The sequence below is a fragment of the Perissodus microlepis genome, chromosome 19 (genome assembly GCF_051167445.1).
Source record: "Perissodus microlepis isolate ML-2025 ecotype Zambia chromosome 19, ASM5116744v1, whole genome shotgun sequence".
Lineage (NCBI taxonomy): Eukaryota > Metazoa > Chordata > Actinopteri > Cichliformes > Cichlidae > Perissodus > Perissodus microlepis.
In genome coordinates, this window is record NC_140479.1 from 28,329,339 (window position 1) to 28,353,487 (window position 24,149).

General features: G+C 41.4%; 1 protein-coding gene across 1 annotated transcript in view; it reads right to left on the reverse strand.

Annotated features, from left to right (window-relative positions):
• LOC146366262 (pleckstrin homology domain-containing family G member 3-like) overlaps positions 1–22,269 on the reverse strand; it is a 33,899-nt gene extending 11,630 nt beyond the window's left edge. Inside the window, exons 1-4 of the mRNA XM_084914249.1 lie at positions 22,014–22,269; positions 14,846–14,907; positions 3,741–4,282; positions 1,236–1,336 (exon numbers count right to left, since the gene is read on the reverse strand). Of these exons, the coding sequence (XP_084770375.1) occupies positions 1,236–1,336; positions 3,741–4,282; positions 14,846–14,894 (692 nt within the window). The 5' untranslated portion in view covers positions 14,895–14,907; positions 22,014–22,269. The remainder of the gene's footprint in view (positions 1–1,235; positions 1,337–3,740; positions 4,283–14,845; positions 14,908–22,013) is intronic.
• Between the last annotated feature and the right edge of the window lie 1,880 nt (positions 22,270–24,149).

The window sequence follows — 24,149 nt, forward strand, 5'->3', positions numbered from 1 at the left end:
TTTTACAAGCTGTAACACCAACTCAGCAAAAATAAAATAAAATAAAGAAATACAGGCGCTTTACTGCAGTATGACTCATTTCTCTAGTGCTGAAAATGTACTTCAATGTTCAATTACAATGGAAAACTGTTGGGGAAAAAAAGTCATCACTAATCATCACAAGTCCTCTGTATGAAGTATTTTTAATGCACGCAGCACAATGCATTTTCAAGTGCCGCCAATCTTTGACTGAAACTGACTTCAAAGAAATGTGCCAGCGTGTACTTGGTTCAATGAGAAAAGTGTTAAGATTTATTATGTGCACAGTGTCAATATTTGTTCATACCACATGATTGCTTGGTTAACAGTATTCACTGCTTAGAGAATGTTAAGTGCCTCAAAGAAGTACAGATTCTTGGATGAAATAAAGACTGTTTATCAGTAACTCCCAATGTCAAATAAGAGTTTATGACTTTCCGAATATTCCAAAGCTAAGCAAGAGACTGGACTACAGCAAAGTAAATAACTGTTAGATTCTGGTTTCTTTTTTACAGTATGTGCAGTACGGCATCCAAAGTAAGCAGAATTTCTGAATATCGTTCATCCAGAAAAATAAAAGCTGGTTTCCCCCTTTTGCACATATACTTAAACATATGGCACTAGTGCTAAAGCTGATATAAGGATTTATCCACCAAAGCGATACTATGATTAAAGTTAATATCAATGTTTATATATTGCGAAAGCAAAGCCCTCACAATGCAGTTTAAGTCAGGCCTCAATACAACGGCACAACATCAATTACAAATCTGTAAAATTAGACTGATTAAGATGTAATAACTACTGCAGCCTTCTTTATAATAGCTTTGGCATTACCAGGGCATTACCAGGGAGGCTCCTCGCTATGAGAGGAGAGAGGAATGTTAATGTGTGTTTTGGCAGGCAAGCGCGGTCAGCAGCGAACACTTGCTGACATAAGATGTTGAAATGTAAAGCCAGCTGCACCTCTATTTCCGCGGCTTTCGGATATTTGCAGTCGGGTCTTTACTGCTGTGCGAGCTGTTCCTTTGTTTTCCCTGCATCCGGTTTGAGTGACTCAATAAAATATAAGCAGCATGTGAAGAAAAATTCATCAAGGATCAGCCATTTTTAACTTTCCTGAAATGCTCCATTATCCAATAGCATAATAAAAGTGTACAAAACATTCCTTGCACAAAATGACTGCATAAAAATACCCAAAACAGACTTGTTATATGTACCTGTTGAACTCGTAGATGTCCTCTATGTTTCCAAAAAGAGCACACACTTGTTCTGGCCGTATGGGAAGGTTGCCTATATCGATAATGTGAGCCAAGTAATCCTGAAAAAACAGTAAAGAGGGGAAGTTATATCTAAAAACTCCTTAAAATGTGGTTACATGTTTATGGTTAAGAAAGAGACATGCACTTCCAAATTCCTGCCAGCAGAGGGAACATGCATATACTTCCTCTCATAGCCTTCTTACATCCTCTGCACTGAGTGATGATGACATTTGTTTAGTGCAGCTGATTGCTGCAGTTTTAGGGCTATAACATTTCTTCTAATGTGTGTAAAAAGGGGGGGTATCAGATCTTCCCGAGCTACAGAAGCAGGATTATTATTTCATAAATCAGTTATGAGACAGTTCAAGGATCCTTTTAAGGACTTGTTCTGTGGACCAGGGAGCAACGTGACTCTGTGAAAGAAGCTCTGCAGTACCCATTCTAGAAACATCAGTACAGCCTGTTCCCTCTGGACATAAAAAGTATTCAAACTAGTTAAAAATATCAAAAAGTACTAAAGCCAAACATGCCAACATCTGGCTGATTACCCTTTTTTTCTGTCAATTACACACTCGTGTGGAAAGAAAACAACTCAAAACAGGCGAAGGGGAGAATTAACGATAGTCAAACACAGACATAAGCATTTACTAAATACGGAGCATACCAGTAAACAGCTTGTGCGCACACGGCAAAGCCTCCCTGATGATGTGGTGTAAATACAGACATACTTAGCAGGCTTGCTGGACGGCACAGATTAGGAGAACAGTCATCACATCACACTACTGAATGAACTGCTGCACACCACTGATGGAGAATTCCTGTGCTGCAATAGCAATGCTCACTCGGAGCCGACAGAGTGCTGTGAGATTTAATTTAGTGAATGCCATCTGTAGCTTATAGTGCTAGAAGCTGCTTTTTCTCGCTAATAGAACAGGAACGCCTACATTTAATTGCAACACTCATTGTTTGAATCGCTAATTTTCACATTTACGAATAAAATGCTGAAAGATCTTTCTGGGTGTGTTCTGGACAAGTGTTGGGAATATATTTGGCTATGCGAAACCAGCCGGGGTCAAACAGCTGTTCTAAAAATGATCTCATGAAAGGACAGTAGAGTGATGGCTTTAAGAGTCAGAGAGATAAATGGCAAGATAAAAAGCAAGGATGTACATGTGTAACAGCTGCGTGTCAGTATGAGGCAAGAGCTTTGATTTAGCATGAAATCAAACAATGCCAAAAGAAGTGTTGTGGGCCCGTCGAATCCAAGGCTTTGAGTAAGAATAGGATTAAAAAAAAAAAAAAAAAGGTAAGTGAAGCAATACTGTAATCATGGAATGACTATTTTCCCACGCTATAGCCCAACATCTCTTTTCACATGTGTGTTATTTCTTCTGCTGGTGCAAAGATAGAGATATTTGTGTTGGCTGGGGAGGCCTGACACTTCAGACTAGGCTAGATCTTGCAGCAGAGTCTGTCTCACTGGCTCTGCTCCTGTCAACTGAAAGAGTTTAAGGTCCTGGAAGTGTTTGTCAAGAGCACGTCATTATTTAAGCTACAGCAGGGGCAGCACTCCCTCCCACAGTAAATGCAAGACGCCAGGCACAGTCTGGAGCAAAGTGAGGAGGCGCTAACTGTTTTACTGCCATTCAGTGTCAGAAATGGCTCACCTGTTAAAGGCATTACAGTCCGTGCAGTGACACAGTAACACACTGCTCCTGTTTTTTGTGTTTTTTTCCACCCAGGACAAACTGAGAACTGGGGAGATTTCTGTCTGGAAGCTGTTTCCAGACTACAAAGGTAGGAAGAGTGATAAGAAGTAAGTGGCCTGCTGAGTGGTAAAATCATCCCTGGCTCATTTTCCACGCTTCACATCTTTGAGATGAGGTTTCCACTATCTTTAACCAAGATCACAGAGCCGAAGATTCCTGCTGCCATGAAAGACCTGCACTGTTTCCCACTCTGACTCCACATATGAGCATACTACATAATCCCAGGCTGTAGGCTGTAAGCCTTCACTGCACAGTAAATATACAGAATAGTTTATACAAAACACTAAAACTCGACCATAAACTGTTTAACGTTCCTCCTTTCTATGAACTAGAAATCTCTAAACAAAGCAGTCAGCCGCCAGATGTCTGGCACATTTTTTGTCAACTGGCTGATTTGTTTGGAAAAGAGGAAAATCAGAATGGATCCTGTTCAAGTACCAGACCTATTTGTAGGGAACACAGTAGGCATTATTTGCTTTCAACAGCCACTGACTCAGTTGCCCGTGTTTTGGTTCCTGGCTGCTCAAATTCATCAAATCGCCACTAAAAGGTGATGCAGACATGAGGTCATAGCTGCATGTTAATCCAAATCAAATATGAGCTTTAAGTTCAGAGGATTTAGTGGCTATAATTTAAAATCGTTGGCTCGATCTGAATACTTGGCTTAAGGGGAAAAACCCTGACATCCACTCACCTCTACGATGCTGCGCAGATCCTTGACGTACATGCGCTCCGTCTCCATGATCTCCATGACAACCCGGTCCACATAGGTCAGCTTTGGGTTGGGCGCCATGGCATCCGCGACGACAGGCGAACAGGGGATGTGAAGTATTTCACCAGTCGCTTTCCTGTTGGCCGTGCCGTTGTTGTTATTCCACTGGCTGGTGATCAACCTGGCCTCCAGCTGTTCCTGCCAGCGATGTCTAGAACCTGAAAGGGTGGGACTCTGGTTCCCAGCCTGCTCTCTGGTGCCTTCAGCTGGGCTCAGCTCCAAATCTATGTCCTCTTCACTTGGAATAGGCGGCGTGGTGGAGGAAGGAAGGACTGCTGTGCTCCCGAAAAGACTGTGACTATCACGGGATGAACCAGAGGACAGGGAGGACACCAGGCTCACTGGACGTTCACCCTCTCCATCCAGTGGCTCCATGCATACCTGGCTGCAATAGTATGGACCCAAATCGAGGCCTCCCTGGACATGGTCACTGTTGGAGAGGGGTGAGGACAACTGAGGAGATTCTGGAACAGGTGAGAGAAACATTGACATAAATTTGAGAAATTTAAAAAAGTAAAACCTATAAGCAAAAAGCAGACAATGTCAAAAATTAAAAGGGTCTTCATCTATAATGTATGCTCGATTATTATTATTTTGGTTAAGGGACATTGGAATATTCTAATGTGCAACTTTTTACCTTTATTGATAGGATTCTAACATTTTCATGCATTTAGATGCATGGACGCTGCCCTGTAACCAACTGTTTACTGCTGGCTCCTGCTTGTCTTAAAGCTCAAGCTATAATACAGTTAAATTATGATATAGCCACAACTATGTGAAACCACTATGGTAAGTCTGTTTAGCAGTGCAGTGTAAATGCAGAGTAATTATTAGCACAAGAACAATGCCTCCATAAACATACTTCAATACACTGTAAGTGTATATGGCTTCCCTGCAATGCTCCTGCAATAGATGGCATTTTTCCATTGTAGGCGTGCACTGTTTTCTTATTTTGATAGTTTATAATCAATCTACAGAAACAAGCCTTCTGCTTCTCTTTTCTGCAGTTCAGTAACAAGTAACTGGTCTTTAGTATGCATTAGCTTGAATTTAGCTCATTATTGTAGAGCTATGCAGACATGACATGTACATGGTCGGTGGTTCGATCCCAGGCTGCCTCCTGGCTGCATGCCAAATATCCTTGGGCAAGATACTAACCCCATGTTTGCCTACTGGTGGTGGTCAGAGGGCCCGGTGGCACCTGTGTCCGGCAGCCTCGCCTCTGTCAGTGCGCCCCAGGGTGGCTGTGGCTACAATGTAGCTGCCATCACCAGTGTGTGAATGTGTGTGTGGATGGGTGAATGACTGAATGTAATGTAAAGCACTTTGGGGTCCTTAAGTAACACTGAACAGACTACTATCCAAGAATCAATACATAACTCTGTTTCCACTCCCAGACTAAGACAGGAGTGGCTTACAGTAAAAGGCCTCACTCAGATCATTACTGACACGGCCCAATTACAACGCCACATATTATATGAAAAGCCCAGCCGTTTCCTCGCTCTCCTGACTACTGAAGACTGAACTTTGGAAAAACAGAGAGGGGAAAAACTCATGAGGAGAAAAAAAGGGGGTAAGGGGACCAGGAGCTTTGTTTATGCGTCTTTATAGAACCATGACTGAATTTAAGAGAACTGGAATCCATATGCAGTTTCACATTCTTCCTGGCCAGATGGGAAGAATGGGGAACGTTTCCTAAACATATGAAATCATAGCAGGGTGAGAATGGCCACTGTGCAGAGAGCTCCATTTCCTTAAATATTTAGAGAGTAAAGAGGTCAAAACAGTTTGCCAAGCTAAAGAAACACAGCTTTGTCAAGCAGTTCAACTCCAGACTAATAAACGGAAATCTACGGAGGCATGAACCAACATTGAGCAAATCATCAAGTGATAATTAATGTCTTGGGTCATATTGCGTGTGGATGGAGAGCATAATATGGTGCCGATACAACCCACCCAAAAAAAGTCACTTATGTCACGAGCTTGAAAATTTCTTTCTGTTCTACATGAGTGATGACAAGCTTCAACTTACATATCTCCATCAGTAGATGTGCAACAACAGATGCAAGATAATCCCAAGGTTTTAGAAACAAAAATATGTTGCAACCATGCTGATTCACCTTTCCTGACTTCACTTATTTCCCAGCACAGAACATGAAACCTTTTACAGTTCTGCTTGGAAGAAATAATATTAAGCAAGTCAAACATTTCATCTCAGAGCATGGGAAGAACATAAAGTTAGTGATTTATGAAGTGATGTGCAGCTGGATGGGTTTCACTTGAAAAAGTCAAGTTACCTTTGGTTTATTCAGACACACACAGACGTGCCTCTTTTGCATCTTGAAACTTTCCATGACTCAGTAGTGAGCTCATGTTGTTCATACTACATCTACAATCCGCACCAAGCCTTCCCACTGACACCGTTCCCATGCAAAACCTCACTGGGAGAAACAGATGGGCTGGCAAGCACGAGGTGACCGCTAGAGAAAGCTCTGTTTACGCTCTGTGACAAATCACAGGGTTGATGGTGTAAGGGGAGTGTAGTGGTGAGCTATTACACTCAATACACTGCTATGAATTAGGCATCTGCTTCCTTTGCCGCTTCTGTCGGTACTTTTGGTTTTGAGCCTTGCTCTGTGAGGCATGTGAAACTCCCTTCCTCTTTCCATTTCTTCCTCCCACCCAATATCCCTCTATAATAAAGCCTCTCTGTAGCAGGCTGCAAACACTGCCAAGTTAAAAGGAGGAAGAGGAACAACACAATGTGAACTAAAGATAGGCTAAAACCCAACTCCCTCACCTACTTTTGCACAACCACAGTGACAAAACAAGACATGCATGAGTAAACTGCATTATAAGGTAAACAGCGGCATTGTAAGAATACTCTGAACTTATCTGCAGATTGGAGCGTGCACACTTGAGATCAGAAGGAGCTCAGCTTTGATTGACCACTTCAGAGATTGTACAAGCAGGAACTATCAGTAGGTGATACCACTTACCACATGTTTTAGGTTAAAACTGGAGGACCAAACACCACCTATGCTGAAAGAGGCTGAGCAGAGGAATGTAAATGACCTGCTGATCTAAGATAAGCCCAATGTGTACTCCTGTGTGACTCAGTGCAAAATGTTTCCAGTCAGCCTGTCACAAAGATGACAAAAGCCAAGCCAGTGTAGTCTGCATCCTCTGTAACATTTCCATTTACATCATCTCTCCCTCTATATATCCTAAGTAATAAGAAAAACCATGATGCAGACAGTGCAAAAGGAGAGTGTCTGGTCTCGCTTGGTGCCACATAGTCTCTTCAGCATTTGCAAATATTTATTACTAATCTCTGAGGGATCCGTAGCCACAGTGGCAAAGCCGTTCCCATTACTGTGGCACTCTGTTGTCAGATGTGGAGCACTTTACAAGTGTCTGCCATTTAAATTAAGCCTTTTAAAGAATAAATACACAAGATTTCAATTAAAGAAACAACATTACACATGTACTGCAAACAGATCAAAGCATCCATACTGTGCAGTGTTTTAGATGCGTATTTGGTTCAGGCCCAAATGTCAGTGATGTTTTGGCAACACCTGCAGGGAAAAGTCATTAAATAGAAACCACCACAGCAGAGGCTGCGAGCACTAGTTTAAATAGATGCTTTCTAAAAAACTGTTAACTAGCTAAGGTAGACAAGCTTTCACACTTTCAAACATTTTTGCGTGCCAACTCAATTTTTAAGTGCAAGTTTTAAACATCAGGGAGGAAGTGTCAGGAAAACGCAGTAAATGTGGATCTCTAAGGTGGGCCAAGTTTCATTTCTGATAAAACCTTCATGAGAATACATTCATAACCATTTCAGCAATCCTGTTAAGAAAGACAGAACCAATTTCATTGACAGAGGTAATAATATACTGTATATTAAAGTGGAAAGTGTCACAGAGACGCACCGTGTGTAAATAAGGAGCAGATCAAAGGGTTGCATCCATTTTAACATAGGTGATGCATGCAAGCGGAGGCCAATTTTCCTTTTTAGCCATACATTACAAACTTGAAGCCCTGTCTACCTGTAATGCATAATTAGCATATTTGCATTCATTTACAGTCTTCATTTCCTGTCTCTTCATTTTAAACAACTCAGTGGACAGACCTGTTAAACCACAGATTACACAGAATGCTGGTGGGGAATGTTAAGTATAAGGGAGCTTAAGTGTATGGTCCAGAAAAAAAATTATTGCAGCCAAGCCACAAGTGTAATTTTGCCATTCACACGCCACAGTTGCACAAAGTTTTCTACCTCAGCTACAGCACAACACTCTCCTTTGTTTCAGCTGAGCATCAATACAGCTGGAGCCTTACTGAGATAAACATTAACCAAGTCAAGGCTAGAGTTTGAGATAGTGTAGTATTTGGACTACATTTCAAAAAGTCTCTTAACCTCAACAAGCCAAAGAGTCGAGACTGTGCAATTCTTAATGGATTAAAATAGGTCAGACTCTTGTAGCCTAAAATGGAAAAAAGCTAACCCCCTCATTGTAATTCTTTAAATTCCAGCTTCTTGCCTGTTAAGCTGAGGTTAACGTTTACAGACAAAGGTGTTTTAATGCTACAAGCATGACTTCCCTTTTTTTCCTCTGCCTCTTTGAATCCTCTGCAGTGGACAATTGAATGCAGTTCAACTGTGTTTTAATACAATCTGTAACAAGGGAGGTATTCCTTAAACTTAAAAAGCTGCAGCTCACATAATGAGACATTCATCTGAAGACAATCATTCCTCAAACTTAATGTTATATTTTCAGTCTCCGTCATTACTGAAAAGAGACAGCATTCGCTTACAGAGGCGCTCTGTGCCTAATCAGTCTAGAACTAAAGAAGTCTGTTTCCATTTCAGCCCAAGCTTATCAGACAGTTAACAAATGCACAGTTCATAAACTCATCTGCCTCTGACATTATGATGATATGAGTGACATGCAGTCCCTAATAGGATGATGCGAGGGTTGAAGGGAAACACTGACCTCTGCACCTGGTTACTAACTTTCTAAAAGGCTGTCATAGACAAGATCACCTCAGTCTCAAGCTTCATCTGTCAGAAGCTGCTACTGTATAGGGAACAATGAGTTCCTCCATATATACACTTGTATAAAACATTTACCAGTCTCGGTCAAAGACACATACAAAGTACAGATGTTACTGTTGGTATGATGCTCTCGCAATGAGACATGATCGGGCATATCTCAGTACATTTTTTTTTTCCCCAGGTAAATATTATCACCTTCTCTGGTAACATAAGCCACAGCATGCCACAATGACGTAAGTTACTAGTTACACAACCCAGTGATGATGAGACTCACATTTATCCATCAGTTCATGCAAACCAGCATGATACTCATGCAAATTCTAGCCAAGAAAAGCTCTGGTTTTTATTTCTGGGACACCTAAAACTACCCTCTGTCCATGTACCCGGCATATCTGTAAGCTGTCTGGACTCAACAACACAGGAAGAACCAAACTCTTTGTAAAGGTTGCATTGCACAATGCAACGTCTGCTTGACTTGAAGTATGAGGAAACCAGCAAAAGAAAAACAATGTCAGCCAAAGACTGAAGAAGATTACAGAGCAGGTTACAAACTGCACCATGGAAAATATTACAAGCGTATTACAAGCAGCAGGAAGTCTACAATTATTTGTAACCTAGCTTAATTGTGTTTGACAAATGCTTATACAGCCAAATTCAAGACACTTTCTTTTAAAAAATTCAAATATTTGAATGCTTACCGTGTAGATAGACGTGTTGAAGCCAGTAAGAGCCACAGAGCAAAGTCCAATTTTTCAATAAATCAACATTTCCTATCTCCTCTTCAGTCCCTACAACTCCTATGACGACACTTTCAGTATGACAAATGAGTACGGGTCTTGTGTTTAAAGAATAGATGTCTCCCAAAGAGACACACCTGTATGACTACTTTAGGTGAAGTTAAAAGAATCCCCCAAGTGTAGCTAACGTTGTTAATGTGTCCCTGAAAATAAAGAGTTTGCACTAAAGTCCCTCCTGCGCTACCCACTCTGACTTGTGGCCTTTTGTTTTCTAAGCAAATCAGGAGAAAAGAAACAGGAACACAGCCTGTATTTGTTTTCCACATGCAAATGCTTATTTGAAAGCAAAAAGAAGCACTTAGCATTAGAAAAGCATCTTTCTTTTACCATTTGAAAATTGATAAAAATACTACACACACGGACCACTATGAAACACCTCGGCTCCTCTAAATGTTTCCTTTCTGTGGACACTGTCATTTGCATGAGTACCTTTACTGGGATTAGAAAAGCACTGTGGATAACCATCCAAAAGAAAAAGCGAGTCCCTGCCTGCTCTATTACCAAACTTTGCTTGGACACTCCTGCCTGATTCATAATGACTCATGTATTAAATGACAATAAATTGAACACAGCAGACAATGAATCACCTCTAAAGTCACCTTGTGCTATTTCTACAGCCTTATCAGGAACCGGATGAGTGATGGTGATAAAGCTGCCGTCCTGTGAATAACTCTGTTTCTCGGGTACCAGCCTCTGTCTCGCAGTTGTTAACATTACGTCTGACAACTTAGGACAATTAAGTGATAGTAACCTGAGACACAAGTAAGTGAAATTTAACTTGTTGAATAAAGGGTTTGTTTTAGTCATTTATAAAGAACCTGGCTGTTTAAAGCAATGCAGTAACTATGTTTTATTATCACTTTCATTTGCCAAGTTATAACATGCTAGGAAAAGCAGAGTTCCTAATGGGCTCATTAATGAATTCACTGTCAAGCAAAGAACACAATTAGCAGTTTGTATTCACGTATATACCATAAAGATAACAAAACTTTTTTCCCCATAATCTGGCTGCTCTCACCCTAATCAATGTTCTTATTGCTTTAGAGATTTAGGTATTATTACTTAATTCTTAACTAAAAGGAAAGAAAACAAGTTTGTAACTCAGTCATATCAGAAGCAGCCAAATTCATTGTACACAGTCTATATAAGTTTCAACTTGTCTGAAGTGTGAATAAAGCAGGAAACTGCACCCATGAGCACAACTGGTCCATGTACTGTAGCAGCAACGAGTCTGTTTTACTTTAACTGTCAGAAATCTATGAATCATTAGATTATTATTATTAGATTATTGCAGATTGATATTGCTTAAAGATGCCTTTAATACTTAGTGCTTGTGAGAGGCACTAAAATGTATGTAGGATATGCAGAGGAAGTGAAGATTAGCATACTTTATTTTACATCAACTCCTTCTTCCTTGTTCTTGTTGCTGTGCAATAATAACAGAAAAACAAAGTTGCCATCAAGTGATAATCTACCTAAAAATCAAAGCTAAACACATTAATATTAATGTCTAAAAGGAAGACTAAAGCCTGCACAAGAACAAAGCTTAAACAAAAGACAGAAGCTGACAAAAAACACCGTAATCTCCCTCAGACCAGGTTAGGTTTATAGTCTAAATTACCATGGCATTGTATCCTGGTAAAAACCCCTAGTTAAAAACAGGTTGCCTCACCAACTACAAATCCTTTTTCCATAGCGGAGGCCTCAGCTCTAGACTACTGCTAATCTGCTGACTGATTCTTCAGAGCCACGAGAACAGTGTGTGTGGCCATGTTTCTCTCAGGAGATAAGAGGAAATCTCCCTACATCTCAATAAAACCCTTCCGCCACTCAAGATCCACTCCGAGCTTCCTCGTCCAACACCCCTTCACAACCTCTGGCAATGAAGTCCTTCCCCCAGTGGCAGCTGGGAGACAGGGAGGGAGTCTTACACCGATTTCCTTGGGAAAAACTCCTCCCCACCTGGCCCCGGTGAATGGCTGCCCCACAGGAGGATGTGAGGGTGCCTCAGAGGATTAGGCCTGGAGTCTTCACAGACCATTATCAAACAGCATGAGTCAGAACAGAGGTGATTAGACACTGAAACCAATGGCCTGGTTTGATTTCGTATTCCCTGACAGAAAAAATAAAAAAGGTCACGTCAAAGGTTTCCTGCTGTAAGCAGTCCTTCATATGATTTGATTAACACCGCCTCACACGGAACTTTTAATGTTGCGTTAATAATTAGCCTGAAGGTCTGTAAATAAACCGCAGTGAACAACATAGGCCGAATACACATACACAAGCTGAACCTGCATTCCTCACTGGCAGCCAAGGTCAAACTGTTGTACTGAGGAGTTTTAGGGGGGAATTCTGGTGTTCAAAAGTGAAACTAAAAGTCTCCCATTTACTGTCTGTAACATGAAACATTAAGATACATCTGTATTATTTTGACTTTATCAGAATTAAACTGACATTTCAGCACTGGAGATGTCTTAAAGAATGAAAAGGACAAAACCTCCTGTCAGAAAAACAAAACAATCTTAAATGTAATCTTCTAAAACTCCTCAGTGCTCGACGCAGGCTCCTAAAGGATCCAGCCGTGCCAGCTGACCTCAGTGCATAGGCATGTGATGATCCACTTAAGAAACTCCTCCATCAACAAGCCCCCCCACCTCCAAGACCTCTTCAGGCACACACACACCAAGCTCTGGATCCACTCAAATCATTTCCTCTGGACAACACACACTTCTGGGCCCCTGAGGTGTGAGCCCATTGTAAACTTTACCACCAATTTGACAATCTACAACCAAACTGCTGTCCTGTTAGCCCAGCTGCCGAGTCCACGCGGGCTTGTGTCGGCACAGCTGTGTGCGGCGTGGAGAGGAGAGGTCAGAGGGGAACCGTTCATTTACTTCACATGAAGCCGTTTATCACATGCAGTGTTATAAAGGGTGTGGTGGTGTTTTTTCTTGGCATTTAGGCCCCAGTAAAGTTGTGTTACTTTGCACTCAAATAAAGAATCTTGTTACGACACCAAGTTCTCTGTCTTTGTGTAGATCACTAAATACGACACGAGCAAAGGTTTTCTCATGCTTAAAGAGTTTTTAAAAAAGTCCTTCACTACATTTATTACATAAACAATCTTTTACAATAACATTACAGCATAGCTCGATGTCTGCAGGGTGATTAGAATATTATATATAAAATGGCTTTTAGATTGTCAACTGACTGTAAAGTGTGAAAAGGAAGTTGGAGGGTTTTATAGATTCAAATGAGATTCATAGAGGCCATCTAACTGGAACAAGCTGATGTGGGTAATCCACTGAAAGAGCTCTATAGAAGGGATGCCATTGTGAGAGGATGTAAAATAATTTATTCTGAAAGAAAGTCTTGTAAGGAGCAAAAAAACAAAAACAATTCTCTATAAATTAGTTTGCATTGTATATAATTGATTTGCAGATATATGCAACATTTGTGCTGACATACAGGACGAGGAGCTGTCTGGGATTTCAGTCTGAGTTCAAATCGATGCAGAACAGGAGTTGTGGCAGGCTCACCTGAGACTCCATGTGATTTCCGCTACAGACAATTAGGTAGAGAAAGAGTTCCAGTCCAGGAGCTCCATTAACAAGCCCACTCAGAGATGTAGCCATCCCTGCCATCATCTATGTCCACAACCCTATGCCCACTGGTCTGGAAAAGCTGCAGTGAATGGAGATGATCCATCCGTCCCCCTAGAACCCCTTTAAAGCTGTACATTCTGCACACGCAGCTACATTCCTGCTTGGGGTTAAGTAGGTCACGGGGAACCCTTATCTTTGAGAGAGTCATTTCATGCAGCCTCAGGCCTGTTAATGCCTGGATGAACCTTGTCACAGATTAGACACATATTTTTCATTTTTTGAAATGGCAGAATATATGGATTACACCTGTCCTCGGGCTACAGGGGTTGCAACTGTGCAGTTTCACATTCTAACGCAGTAATGAAAGGTACATTTTTACAAAAATGATTAGGGGCACTATATAAGTTACCCTACATCCTTAAATTTGTCTGGGGGAGAAAAAAAAAAAAGCACCTTGGTTGATCATTATTATGTGCAATATTACACGGCCCCTATCCAAAACCTGCGAGTGGCAATAAAAACGCCCTCTTTTCACTTCAAAATCCTCTGACCTTTTAGAGACACCAGAGCTGGACTGTAACCACAGCCTTTTTATTGTTTACCTTGAAGAGACAGGTCTTCCTTTCACCACATGCATTCCTCCAGCCTGTTAACCACATCCAATCATCACCTTCCACAGCAAGCACATTACCAGCTGCCCTGCCCCTTAATCACCATCCATCCATCCACACAGCAGGGGGGCAGGTCAGTCACACTTTAACTCCAGCTGAAAAGGATTTAACCGCAAGTGGGCTTTACTGCCAGGATGATTATGTACGAGTCACATGGGCTATAAAAAAATAAAAAATGTGAGGACATTTACTTGGTGCAGAGTGACATTTTGAGGAAACAGACACATAATTCATGGAGGGCGGCACATGTCTCCTTCTCGCCAAAGCTGAATCAGTGGAATAGGCGTAGGGGGGGAAAGGCCACCATTTATGCATTGGTAGTCTTCAGCAACAGTGAAAATCCAGCACCAAATGTGTTCAGTAGAGGAGAGAGGAGAGGTGTGGGGGTGGTGGAGGACTGAAGGACAGAGCAGGCAGATACAAAGAGGCCCTATGTCTCTGTTGTGGCTCTGTGACTAAAGATAATGAACACTAAAATAATATGTAATTTGAGTGGTCCCCAGTATATAAGGTCAGCACTACTGGCTAGACTACCCATCTTGGCTGCCTGAGACACATTCGGGTTTGATGTGCAAGTGTTCAGGGGTTTCAGCTGTATGAAGGGGGTTGGCCAAGATCCACATCCACACAAAGAGGCTCTCTACCAGCCAGGAGTGTAGGAGGAGAGTTCATTGCTCTCTCAGCTGTGCCTCTCAAAGCCTCTACATTTCCTCTATTTCCAGCATTTTACATTCACCTCAGCTGTACTGCTGTGTTATGTTAGCACAGTGTCCTGGGTAACCAGATATACCAGCAGGAATAAACCAACATATTAAAACCCTATATCATCAAACTAGTCACTTTATAGACAGCAATCACCAGCGCTTAGGTCATATAAAATATATATATTTACCTTCCCCCATTGGGCCCTGGTGGAGAGCAGAATGGGTCCCCTCTGGCATGGCACGCGGGCCTCTGGTGCACACAAGAGAAAATGTGAAGGGTCAAAAGAGAATAGAAGCATTTCACAGCAAGACAAAGCGTAATATTAAAGGTAATATTAATTAGATTCACTGGACTGAGCTGTAATTGAGAAAAATTCTTTGTTTCTTTACAGAGTCATTCTTGTGTCACGTGGCTCTTCAATCTTGACTAGACACAGCTTACTGAGCTATTACTGAATAAAACACAGAAATTTTCCATTCCCTGCTTACAGCTCTGTGTTGGCTCATGTTAGCCCCTGGATAATGCAAAGTGGCAGCAAAGGTTTTGGTATGCAGAGGATCAGGAGCTCATGCTAAATAGTGTAAGAAACCACTGAACATGGACATAAGACAGCTCGCCACAACTAAGTTAACGCTACAGGATTCGAGTGATACGAGTATTGATTCCACATCCTTAAAGTGGACTCATTATGCTCATTTTCAGCACCATGCTTTTATTCTTGGATTCCACTGGAGCATTTGCATAATTCACAGTTCAAACCATTTTATCAGGCACTGGTGTGGAGTCTCGGTTCATCCGCTGTATGGAAAAAGGAGATTTTAGCCACCTCGCCTTTCGTTTGATTGTCGACGTCTTGTAAACAGAACACATCAAATCAAAATAATCTTTTATTACAAATATAACTGCCTAGTGAGATTACAGGTTCTCCCTTGGTGGTAAATATTTGTCCTTTATCCCTTATGCCAGGCTGCTGTGTTCTTAATAATGAGCCATGTCCTTTCCAGAGCCACTGTGCTGCCAGTTTCTCACATTGCGGCCTCTCAGTCTCCTTACAGCAAATTAACACAGTGCATGAGAACTTGTCTCTCTGTGATTCCTGGTGAGCCTCCGGCCTTTTAAGCATCACATTCTTGGTCCAGCTAGATCAGAGGAATAGGAATTCTTCAGGGATTAGGATGGGCATTGTTCGTAGTTCATCTGCTGGCCACTGTGCAGAGTTGACAGCCAAGCCAGCCGAGGCCAAACGGAGCCCGCTGCCAGGAGGTTCACCAATTAAGATGTGCAGGAATGTAAAAAGAAAAGTCACTGAGCTCGATCTATTAAGATCACTGCTACATTGTGGGGTCCCTGCAACCACTGGCTGGCATAAAGTAAAGACTGTTTGGGAACCCCCCCAAAAAAAGCCACAACAAAAAATTATGACACATAATTCTTCTTATTATTTAAGAATCCCAGAATGAACTAGGACAAGTATGTAATAAGAAAAAAATCCTCCTTTAAAAAGTTAAATGTAGGTTTTGTTTTACGTTTACTTAATTACCTAAAGATATCCTGTGCAGTGTTACACCACTGGTAGCACTTTTACACAATGTCTTTTGCAATGGCAGGAAAACACAGATGCAAGAATGCATGCACACAGTACATGATAAAGACTAATGCATGGCTTTAAAATATCTCATTAATTTACACCATGTAGGTACTGCAACAAAAGGTAAGACAACTGTAGCTAGCAAGTACAGATGTAAATGCATTCTAAAATTAACAAGCAACACCAGTTTTTATTGTTAACATAAAATGATTAAAATGAATATTTAAATAAAACGTTGTAAAAATACTTAATAGAATTTTTTTTAATATTCCTGAGATTAGAAAGTGACACCCAACCAACATATGAGTCAGGGCTCGCAAAATTTCTAAATCCCTGGTAGCCCTTCGGGCAGGGACTCTTCAGTTTTTGGTAGCCCAAAATAAATTTAAGTAGCCCGAATAAAAAAAGAGCAATTTTTTGATTGATGTTTTGTTTCCTGTTTTGTTTCCGTTACAATATTATACATTAAAGTATAATATTGTAACGGAAACAAAACATTGATCAAAAAATTGTTGAAACACAAATTACAACATTGTATAAAAATTACAATCATCAACTCAAATACTTGGTTCTAATTGAACAGAAATTTCTATGAACTTGTAAGAACTGTGTAGGACATGAATCAGTCTGTGTCAGATCCTGAATTTGAAATTTCCACTGAAGTCACGGGTAATTTGCATTTGCTTTTTGAAGTTTGCAAAGACTGCTAAATTTTGCCAGCGGTAGTTCACTCTTTGCAACATAGTACGCTATTCTAAACAGATTTCTCAGGTTTATTTTTAGTATGTTATTTGCAATTGGTGTTTGTTCTGGGAAAGATATTGCAGACTGAGCAATAATGCATTTCTTGCATTTCTCATGGGTTCTAATGGGGGCCTTTCTTAAAATGACTGGTCCCAGTAACAAAGGCGCTTGTCGACTCAGAAATCGAGGGAAAACCAACAACACACCCGGCAGAACATTATGTTATTTACACGGGTGCACATAAGTGGTCCGCATGTGCGCATTCGCTGTCAAAATAAAAGACGCGCACCAGATAAGAAGTTGCAACGCGCGTTTGCGTCCATATAAAAGGCACTGTTTTTGTCCGCTAGAGTGGGATTTTCACGGCACATTCTGCACCACATCTCTGTGCGTTCATCATTTGTTTGAAGCCAGCTCACCTCCTGCAAACACTTTCCCGAGAATACGGAAAAGTGGTTGCAGGAGGTCCGAACCACAAAAGCGCTTCTTTTGTGGTTCGGACTCCTGACATTTCTTTGGAGGTGGAGGAACACCAAATTGCTTAAAGGAGCTTGCTTCTTCGACATCTTTAAGAGTTCTAAACAAATGTCTGTCCTCCTCCAGAAAATCTTATGTACGCAAACACGCGTTGCAACTTCTTATCTGGTGCGCGTTTTTTATTTTGACAGCGAATGCGCACCTGCGGACCACTTATGTGCAGCCCTGGTTATTTAGCTCGTCATATTGCAGCCACAGAAATTCTTTTGTCCATGAAACCATAAAGCTGCACTTTCTTTTTGCCTTATAGTCTGATTTGTCATAACTTTTCCGTTTTGTGGTAAGCTTTTCTTTGGCTGTCACTTCTTCACCCTGACCTGTCTTATTTGGCTCAGCAGAACTCAAATATATATCCTGCTGCTTTTACACAGGCACTCACATAAGCTCAGCGATTCTCTGCGCGATCAACCTCTCACATGTTTAAGCTGCGGGAGATTTCACTTGTCATGTTTGCATAGTAAGCTAACGATTGATAAGACGATGTCAGAGGAATTGGTGCGCAAATTATCATCACTCACCAATCAGTGCTGTCGCTCTCTATACACAGTTCGCGCGATTGCAAAGTGAAAGCAAAAAACAAGCGCAAATTCAAACGCGATTTCAATATGTCACATATTGACAGTGGCTCACCGATGCCAATGACGTAATTACCCAGCTACATTTCCGGAAGAATGCAAAAGCATTGACATATATTTTTCCTTCCTATGATAGCCCGACGGGCAGGGCAGAGATAGATTTTGGTAGCCCGACTGGAAAAATCGCTAGCCCCGGGACGTCGGGCTAGTGATTTTGCGAGCCCTGTGAGTTCTATTGTGTTGCCTTGCACAACTGGTATCAAACGCTGCAAAAACTCAATAAATTTGACCTTTGACTAAGCTCAGCCAATTGATTTTCAAGTGCTGGGTTAATATACAAAAACGCAGTACTGATGCTGAGAAACAGGCTTTGAACTTGTCCCACTGACCAGTGAACTAATAAAATCCTCTGATAATCCCACCTACTATGACCTCTGAGCTAACCTTGCCAAATGACCGGACCAAAACTATGTTAATCTGTCTTTTGTCAATCAGAGGCTAGACTGGGAATAATTGGCTCAAACCTAGATACAGTGCAGACGTCTGGGTCTTAAAAATGTCTTATCAAAGGCTGCTTGTAGCTGTAGAACAGTGGCTTTGGATTGTAAGTTTTAAGATGCCTAACAGGACACTGTAACTTAATCTTAGAACATCTGGACAGTATCATCAATTGTAACTCATTAACTTTTATCTACATTAGCTGACATATGGCAAATCCAAATCCTTGTTTTCTTAGGCAGGGACAGTGGACAAATTTTGAGTCCTAACAAAAACATGAAACACACGCCCAACATTCATGCCAAACTGACCACCTGTGCTTGAACTAGTTGTCATTTCACACAAATGGAGAACATTTGGTTCCCACAGCTGATGACTGCCCTAACCGCAGCATGAACCTCCCATATGGGAATTTGCAACTTGCCCCTTAATTGAAGACAGATGCCACAAGAGCCAGGCTGACAGTTATTAAAAGAAAAACCTGCAATGGATCATTTCTTTAGACCAGCTGATAAACTGGTCTGAAGAAATGTTCCTCTAAACGGCACGCTTTACAGTGATCCGTATGATCGGCAGTAAGAACCCAAATTCCTTTCTTTAAGCAAAACAAACTGACATTTAAGGGGAACAGATGCTGGCAAACATGCAGTACTTGTGCAAATAAATAGGAAATGTCATCAGCGCGGTCTGAAAACACGCAGACAAATGTGTACCTTGAATCAACATCTCTGGTTTGATATGTTATAGGAAAGTCCCCAGGGGCTGATAGCGATCTATCTGGAGCTTTTTTTTTTTTTTTTTTTTTTTTAAATCCCTGACCGTCCATGGATGTTATATGGAAGTGAGACTAAAGAACATGTCTACAGAGGAAATCAGAGAAAAACAATACTTCTCCTCTTGGGGATATGTGCCACTTTCTCGGTCTCTCCAGGCATATACAAGGAAGATGACATCATACTGCCAACTATTTGATTGCATCTGCTTTTAAAACACTCCCCAAAGAAAGCTTCCATACACAGGTTGTCCTACTCCCAAATGATGACGCACAAGTCGGATTCAGAATGAAAAAAGGGACCTTAATTGGGCTTTTGTGAGACAATTAACAACACAAATTAATTTCCCATGGTGCAGAACAAGTTGATGGGAGGAGGAACTATAAATAGAGAATTCTTGCAGTACTTCTCTTTTGCATCACGGTGAACAAAACGTGTACCCAAACACGGGCCACGGGAAAGTGAAAATATGACAAGTTCCCCTCGGGATGTCTTTACTCAGTCACGGTGGGGTGGATTTTCTTTATTTCTTTATCATCAGGCAGGACGGATGTTTACGCTCGGAACGAATAAAAATCTGACCTGGAACGGCCCGGGATTCGATGAGGTAACCGAGACAGACTCTTTATTATTCCAGCATGGGTGCCATATTTATCTTGCACGACCTCTCTTACCCAGTCCATCCTTGTAGAAAATACCGCTTGAAAAATAGCCTTTATGTGAGTGCCCCCTTTCCCACATTATTTCTGCAGTTTGCCCCCTGACACACAGGCTTTAAGACTTTTAAGATCAGCTTTTCATTCACCAGAGAAAACAATACACCCCAATGGTCGCTGTTTGTCTCAATCAAATCCACAACCTTTACAAAAAGAGGCTGCCCTAACCTTCCCCCAGCCTCTTACTTTTAACTCTGTTGCATTTGTGAGCGTGAGGCTTAAGTGCGGTGATAAGTGACCCATCTCAATGAACACCCACAGAGTTGTGCCCATATGGTCTGCGTAAAATTTAGCAAAAATAGCCTTTAATGGGAGAATAATTGTTTCCCAATGTGGTGGAAAAGGAGAATGAGCGATTTTCACTTCCCCACCTGAGACCTATAACCGTAGAATGCATACCTGGCGTGCGAGGCTGGAAACTGCCATCTTAACGTGCAAATGACAAGTGAAGACTTCAAGTTCTGTAAAATTATAAACGGTAGACGACCAGAGGGAAGGCAGTCCTCCATAATGTCCTGCGTGTTTGGAAGGGAGAGGACCGGACTGAGGAGTAAAATTAGACAAGTCTTCAAATAGAACTGGAGTGTGCACGTTTAAAGGTACATTACACTTCTTTTGCAAGCCAAATGGTCCATTGGGCCTTCTTGAAGGCTTGTCAGTACTGCAACGACAACCTCCCTTGGGTGTCTAGAATACCAAATCTCTTGTGGCACTCAAGTCTCCCCTTTCAAGTAAACACAATGCTGTTAGTCTCTGTTTAAAGACAACTTTTAATTCTTGCAGTCTAATCTAAGCTGAAATTTAGAGGGGAAAAAAGGAGCTAAGGCAATTCAGGACTATATAAAAAATGCTAAGAACAGCATCAAATGAGCAACGAATGGCTAAATAATAAAGATGGGGATTTCTGAGACTCTCAAAAGAAAGAATAAGGCCTCTATATAGATGAATCCAGCCTTGGATCTGCAGCTCTGGTAATTTTATCACAGCTGCAGCATACCGAGACTCTGGTAGAAGGATTCAGAGGCCAACTCTGAGATCCAAGACACACTTGGGCAGTTTCCTGTCTGGACCACCTTAAAGGGGGAGTGCTGTTCATCGCACTGAGGCAACATTTAAGTGGAATAAAGTTGCTTCGTTATTGTCTGAAAGGTCAAGTGAGGTCAAAGAGGCAGAAGATTGAACTTTTCAGCGGTAATTGATTGATTTTTGCCCCATTCTTATTCTTCAGCAGCTGGTGGGGACGAGTCATTAAACTACCATTTAAAACTTCCCAGTGTCTCACTGGGGCGCTCATTAGAAGAAACAATTAGGATGGTTGGGGCCAAGTATGCGCTCTGTAGGGGTGGAAATTGGATGCGAGGAAAGAGGAAACGGCAAGTGATTCAGCTGCAGAGGGAGGACTAGTTTTTCTCACAGGATAAGCGTGGTAAAGTGGAAAATGTCTGTAATGAGAAAAAAAAATACAGACTGTAGCAGCTGACCAAAGTTCATTGAACGGAGAGGGTTTTGCGTCAAAGACAAACAGAACTTATCTGACTGAAACTCGTGCCCACCTCAGGTCCTGTGAAATTATATTAAACAGAAACTGCAATTCATGTAAAGTTAAAGACGAAGAGGTTCTTCATAAGAAATGCGTTATATGAGTATACAACCAACTCCACAGCTCATCTCTGTCATAATACACACGGAGAATAGATCGGCATGCAGATGTTTTGTAACGCTCTGCCGGTTTCGGTCATTTGTCTTTACGGAAACTGAATAACTGAGTATTTGTCAGCTCGAGACGTGCTTCAAAAAGACAATTACTTTATTATTTTACCCTCTGCAACCACCGAACAATAAAATAAACCACACAGTGTGTCTTTCCAAAGCTAACGTTAAGTTAGCTAAGATTTGGTGAAGTTATCAAAAGTAGCCCACGTACCGAATTCGCCAACTTCTCTCCTTCCAGCGACTACAATCCTCAGTAAACCCCCTTTTCTTCTGTGGTTTCTGGCTGAAAATATGCAGGTTATTCCCTTAGTTTAGTCTCTTCACATGGTACATGCAGCTCAGACACACACATCCCAACTGCGGGTTATCAGCTCGTACCGCGTCCGAGAACTGCTGCATCTTTGAAGAACTGCAAAGAACTGATGGCGCTTTCACTGTCGATCGGAAATAGCGCTCATGGGTCCATGCCACCCCACTAATTGTAAGTCAGCATGGCTTAGGATGATGATTGCATTACACCCCCTGCTATTTTACCTTTAAACAGGATTAACAGTGTATGTCGCAGAATAACTGCTGTTTTTATGGGGTGTAGTTTACTTCGTTGTTTTAATTCACAATTGTAACTCACTAACAACAATCAAAACAGACGTAGCAGAATAGCTCAAAGTGAAAAAAATTGCTTATATGTAAGTCCGTCTCTCGAGTATTCAACAACAAACGAGACAGGGGTGCCTCCAGAATATTTTCATTGCGGTGGTTATGTGGAGGTGACTAAAAATATTGCGGTGGCACACAGAATTTGCAGTTTTATTATGCTGTTGTCAAATATCCGTTACTTGAAAAATAAGGCAAACAAGAGTGAAAGAAAATAATTATATGCCTAGTTAATTTCGTAATATTAAAGTTAAAGTTGACATCACTGAAAATAATTATAATTATTAAAAGTATTACCAACATGGGACAGTCTTGGCAGCCAAACCCCCCCCACACACACACACACACACGCACACACCCACCACCACCACCACCACCACCAGTGGGCCCCCCGACGGTGGCGCCCCTGAAACAAGGAGCGCATGAAGTGTACATACCCAGAAGACATAATATTTACGAGGGGGAAGCGAACGCAGCACAGGAACGCCTGTTTTTGACATGCTGTAATGCTTGGTGGGTGTCAGATGTGTTCCCACATAAAGACATCTAGACTGCATAGTATATATGTTTTTTTAAACAAAATGTTGGGTCCTTTAACAATAAATAAACAAATAAATATATAAAATCATCTTTACTCCCACCCACGGAATATGTATGCAAAGCAAAAGCTTGAGAAAGACATTGTAGCCTACCCCCGCCAATAACTTTTACGAGGGTCAGGTCATTTGAAATGGGGACTTCACAAAAGATGGTGTCAGTGAGTGTATTGGGTGGGTGCTAATTTATGTGCGCTATTGCTTTGCGCAACCCCCCCTCTCCTGTCCTCCTGAAAATAATGTCACCATCACCGCAGAAGGCTGGAGACAGCATGCTGGGAAAAGTCAGCTTTTACTGTCCCACACACCTTAATTAACTTAATGAACTTGACATACTCCCACCCATCTACAAAACTTGGCTGAAATTGGTTGAATTGGTGATTTTAAGTTAAACATTAGAAAGGCCAATATCGCCATCTGCTGGGAGCTTGTTGAATCGGCTTCTAACAGTGACCAGATAACTACAAGCTACCTATGGGGCAGTGGAAACTGAATGTGTGTCATTTACCTTTTTTTTTTCTCTCTCTCTCTCTCTCACTCACTCACTCACTCACACACACGGAGTATAAAAGGAAGATGAAGATTGTTTTAATTATCTCGTTTAATGGCATGTTAATAGTCTTGCAAATAAGTGATTTCAGTAGCAGGTGCTGCTCTGTCTGGTAATTATAGCATGTTTCATTAAGGATGCATCCAAAGATGGTAGAATTGTAAACATTTTTAGCCAAATGACAGGCACATAAATTAGTCCTTTCTTTATATTTTGTTCCAAGAAGTCAGACTTTCACTTATTTTTTAAAGTGCTTTTGAACAATAGTTCTCCAAGCTTTCTGATGGTCTTTCAAAGTTTTTCTTTGGATGCATCCAGCAACGTACACGGCACTAGTGATGGGATTCTGGCTCTTTCTAGAAAACCGTCTCTTTTGGCTCAGCTCACTAAAAAGAGATGGTGGAAATGGTTCCAGATTTTGCTTCTTTTCTTGGTGTTACTCATTTTCTTTGCTATACCTTTCTCTTGCACTTCTAATGTGACGATCTTGTCTCTTGTTGTTGCCCCTGGCTCTCTTTCTCGCTCCCTCCTGCTCCGTTCCTGTGCT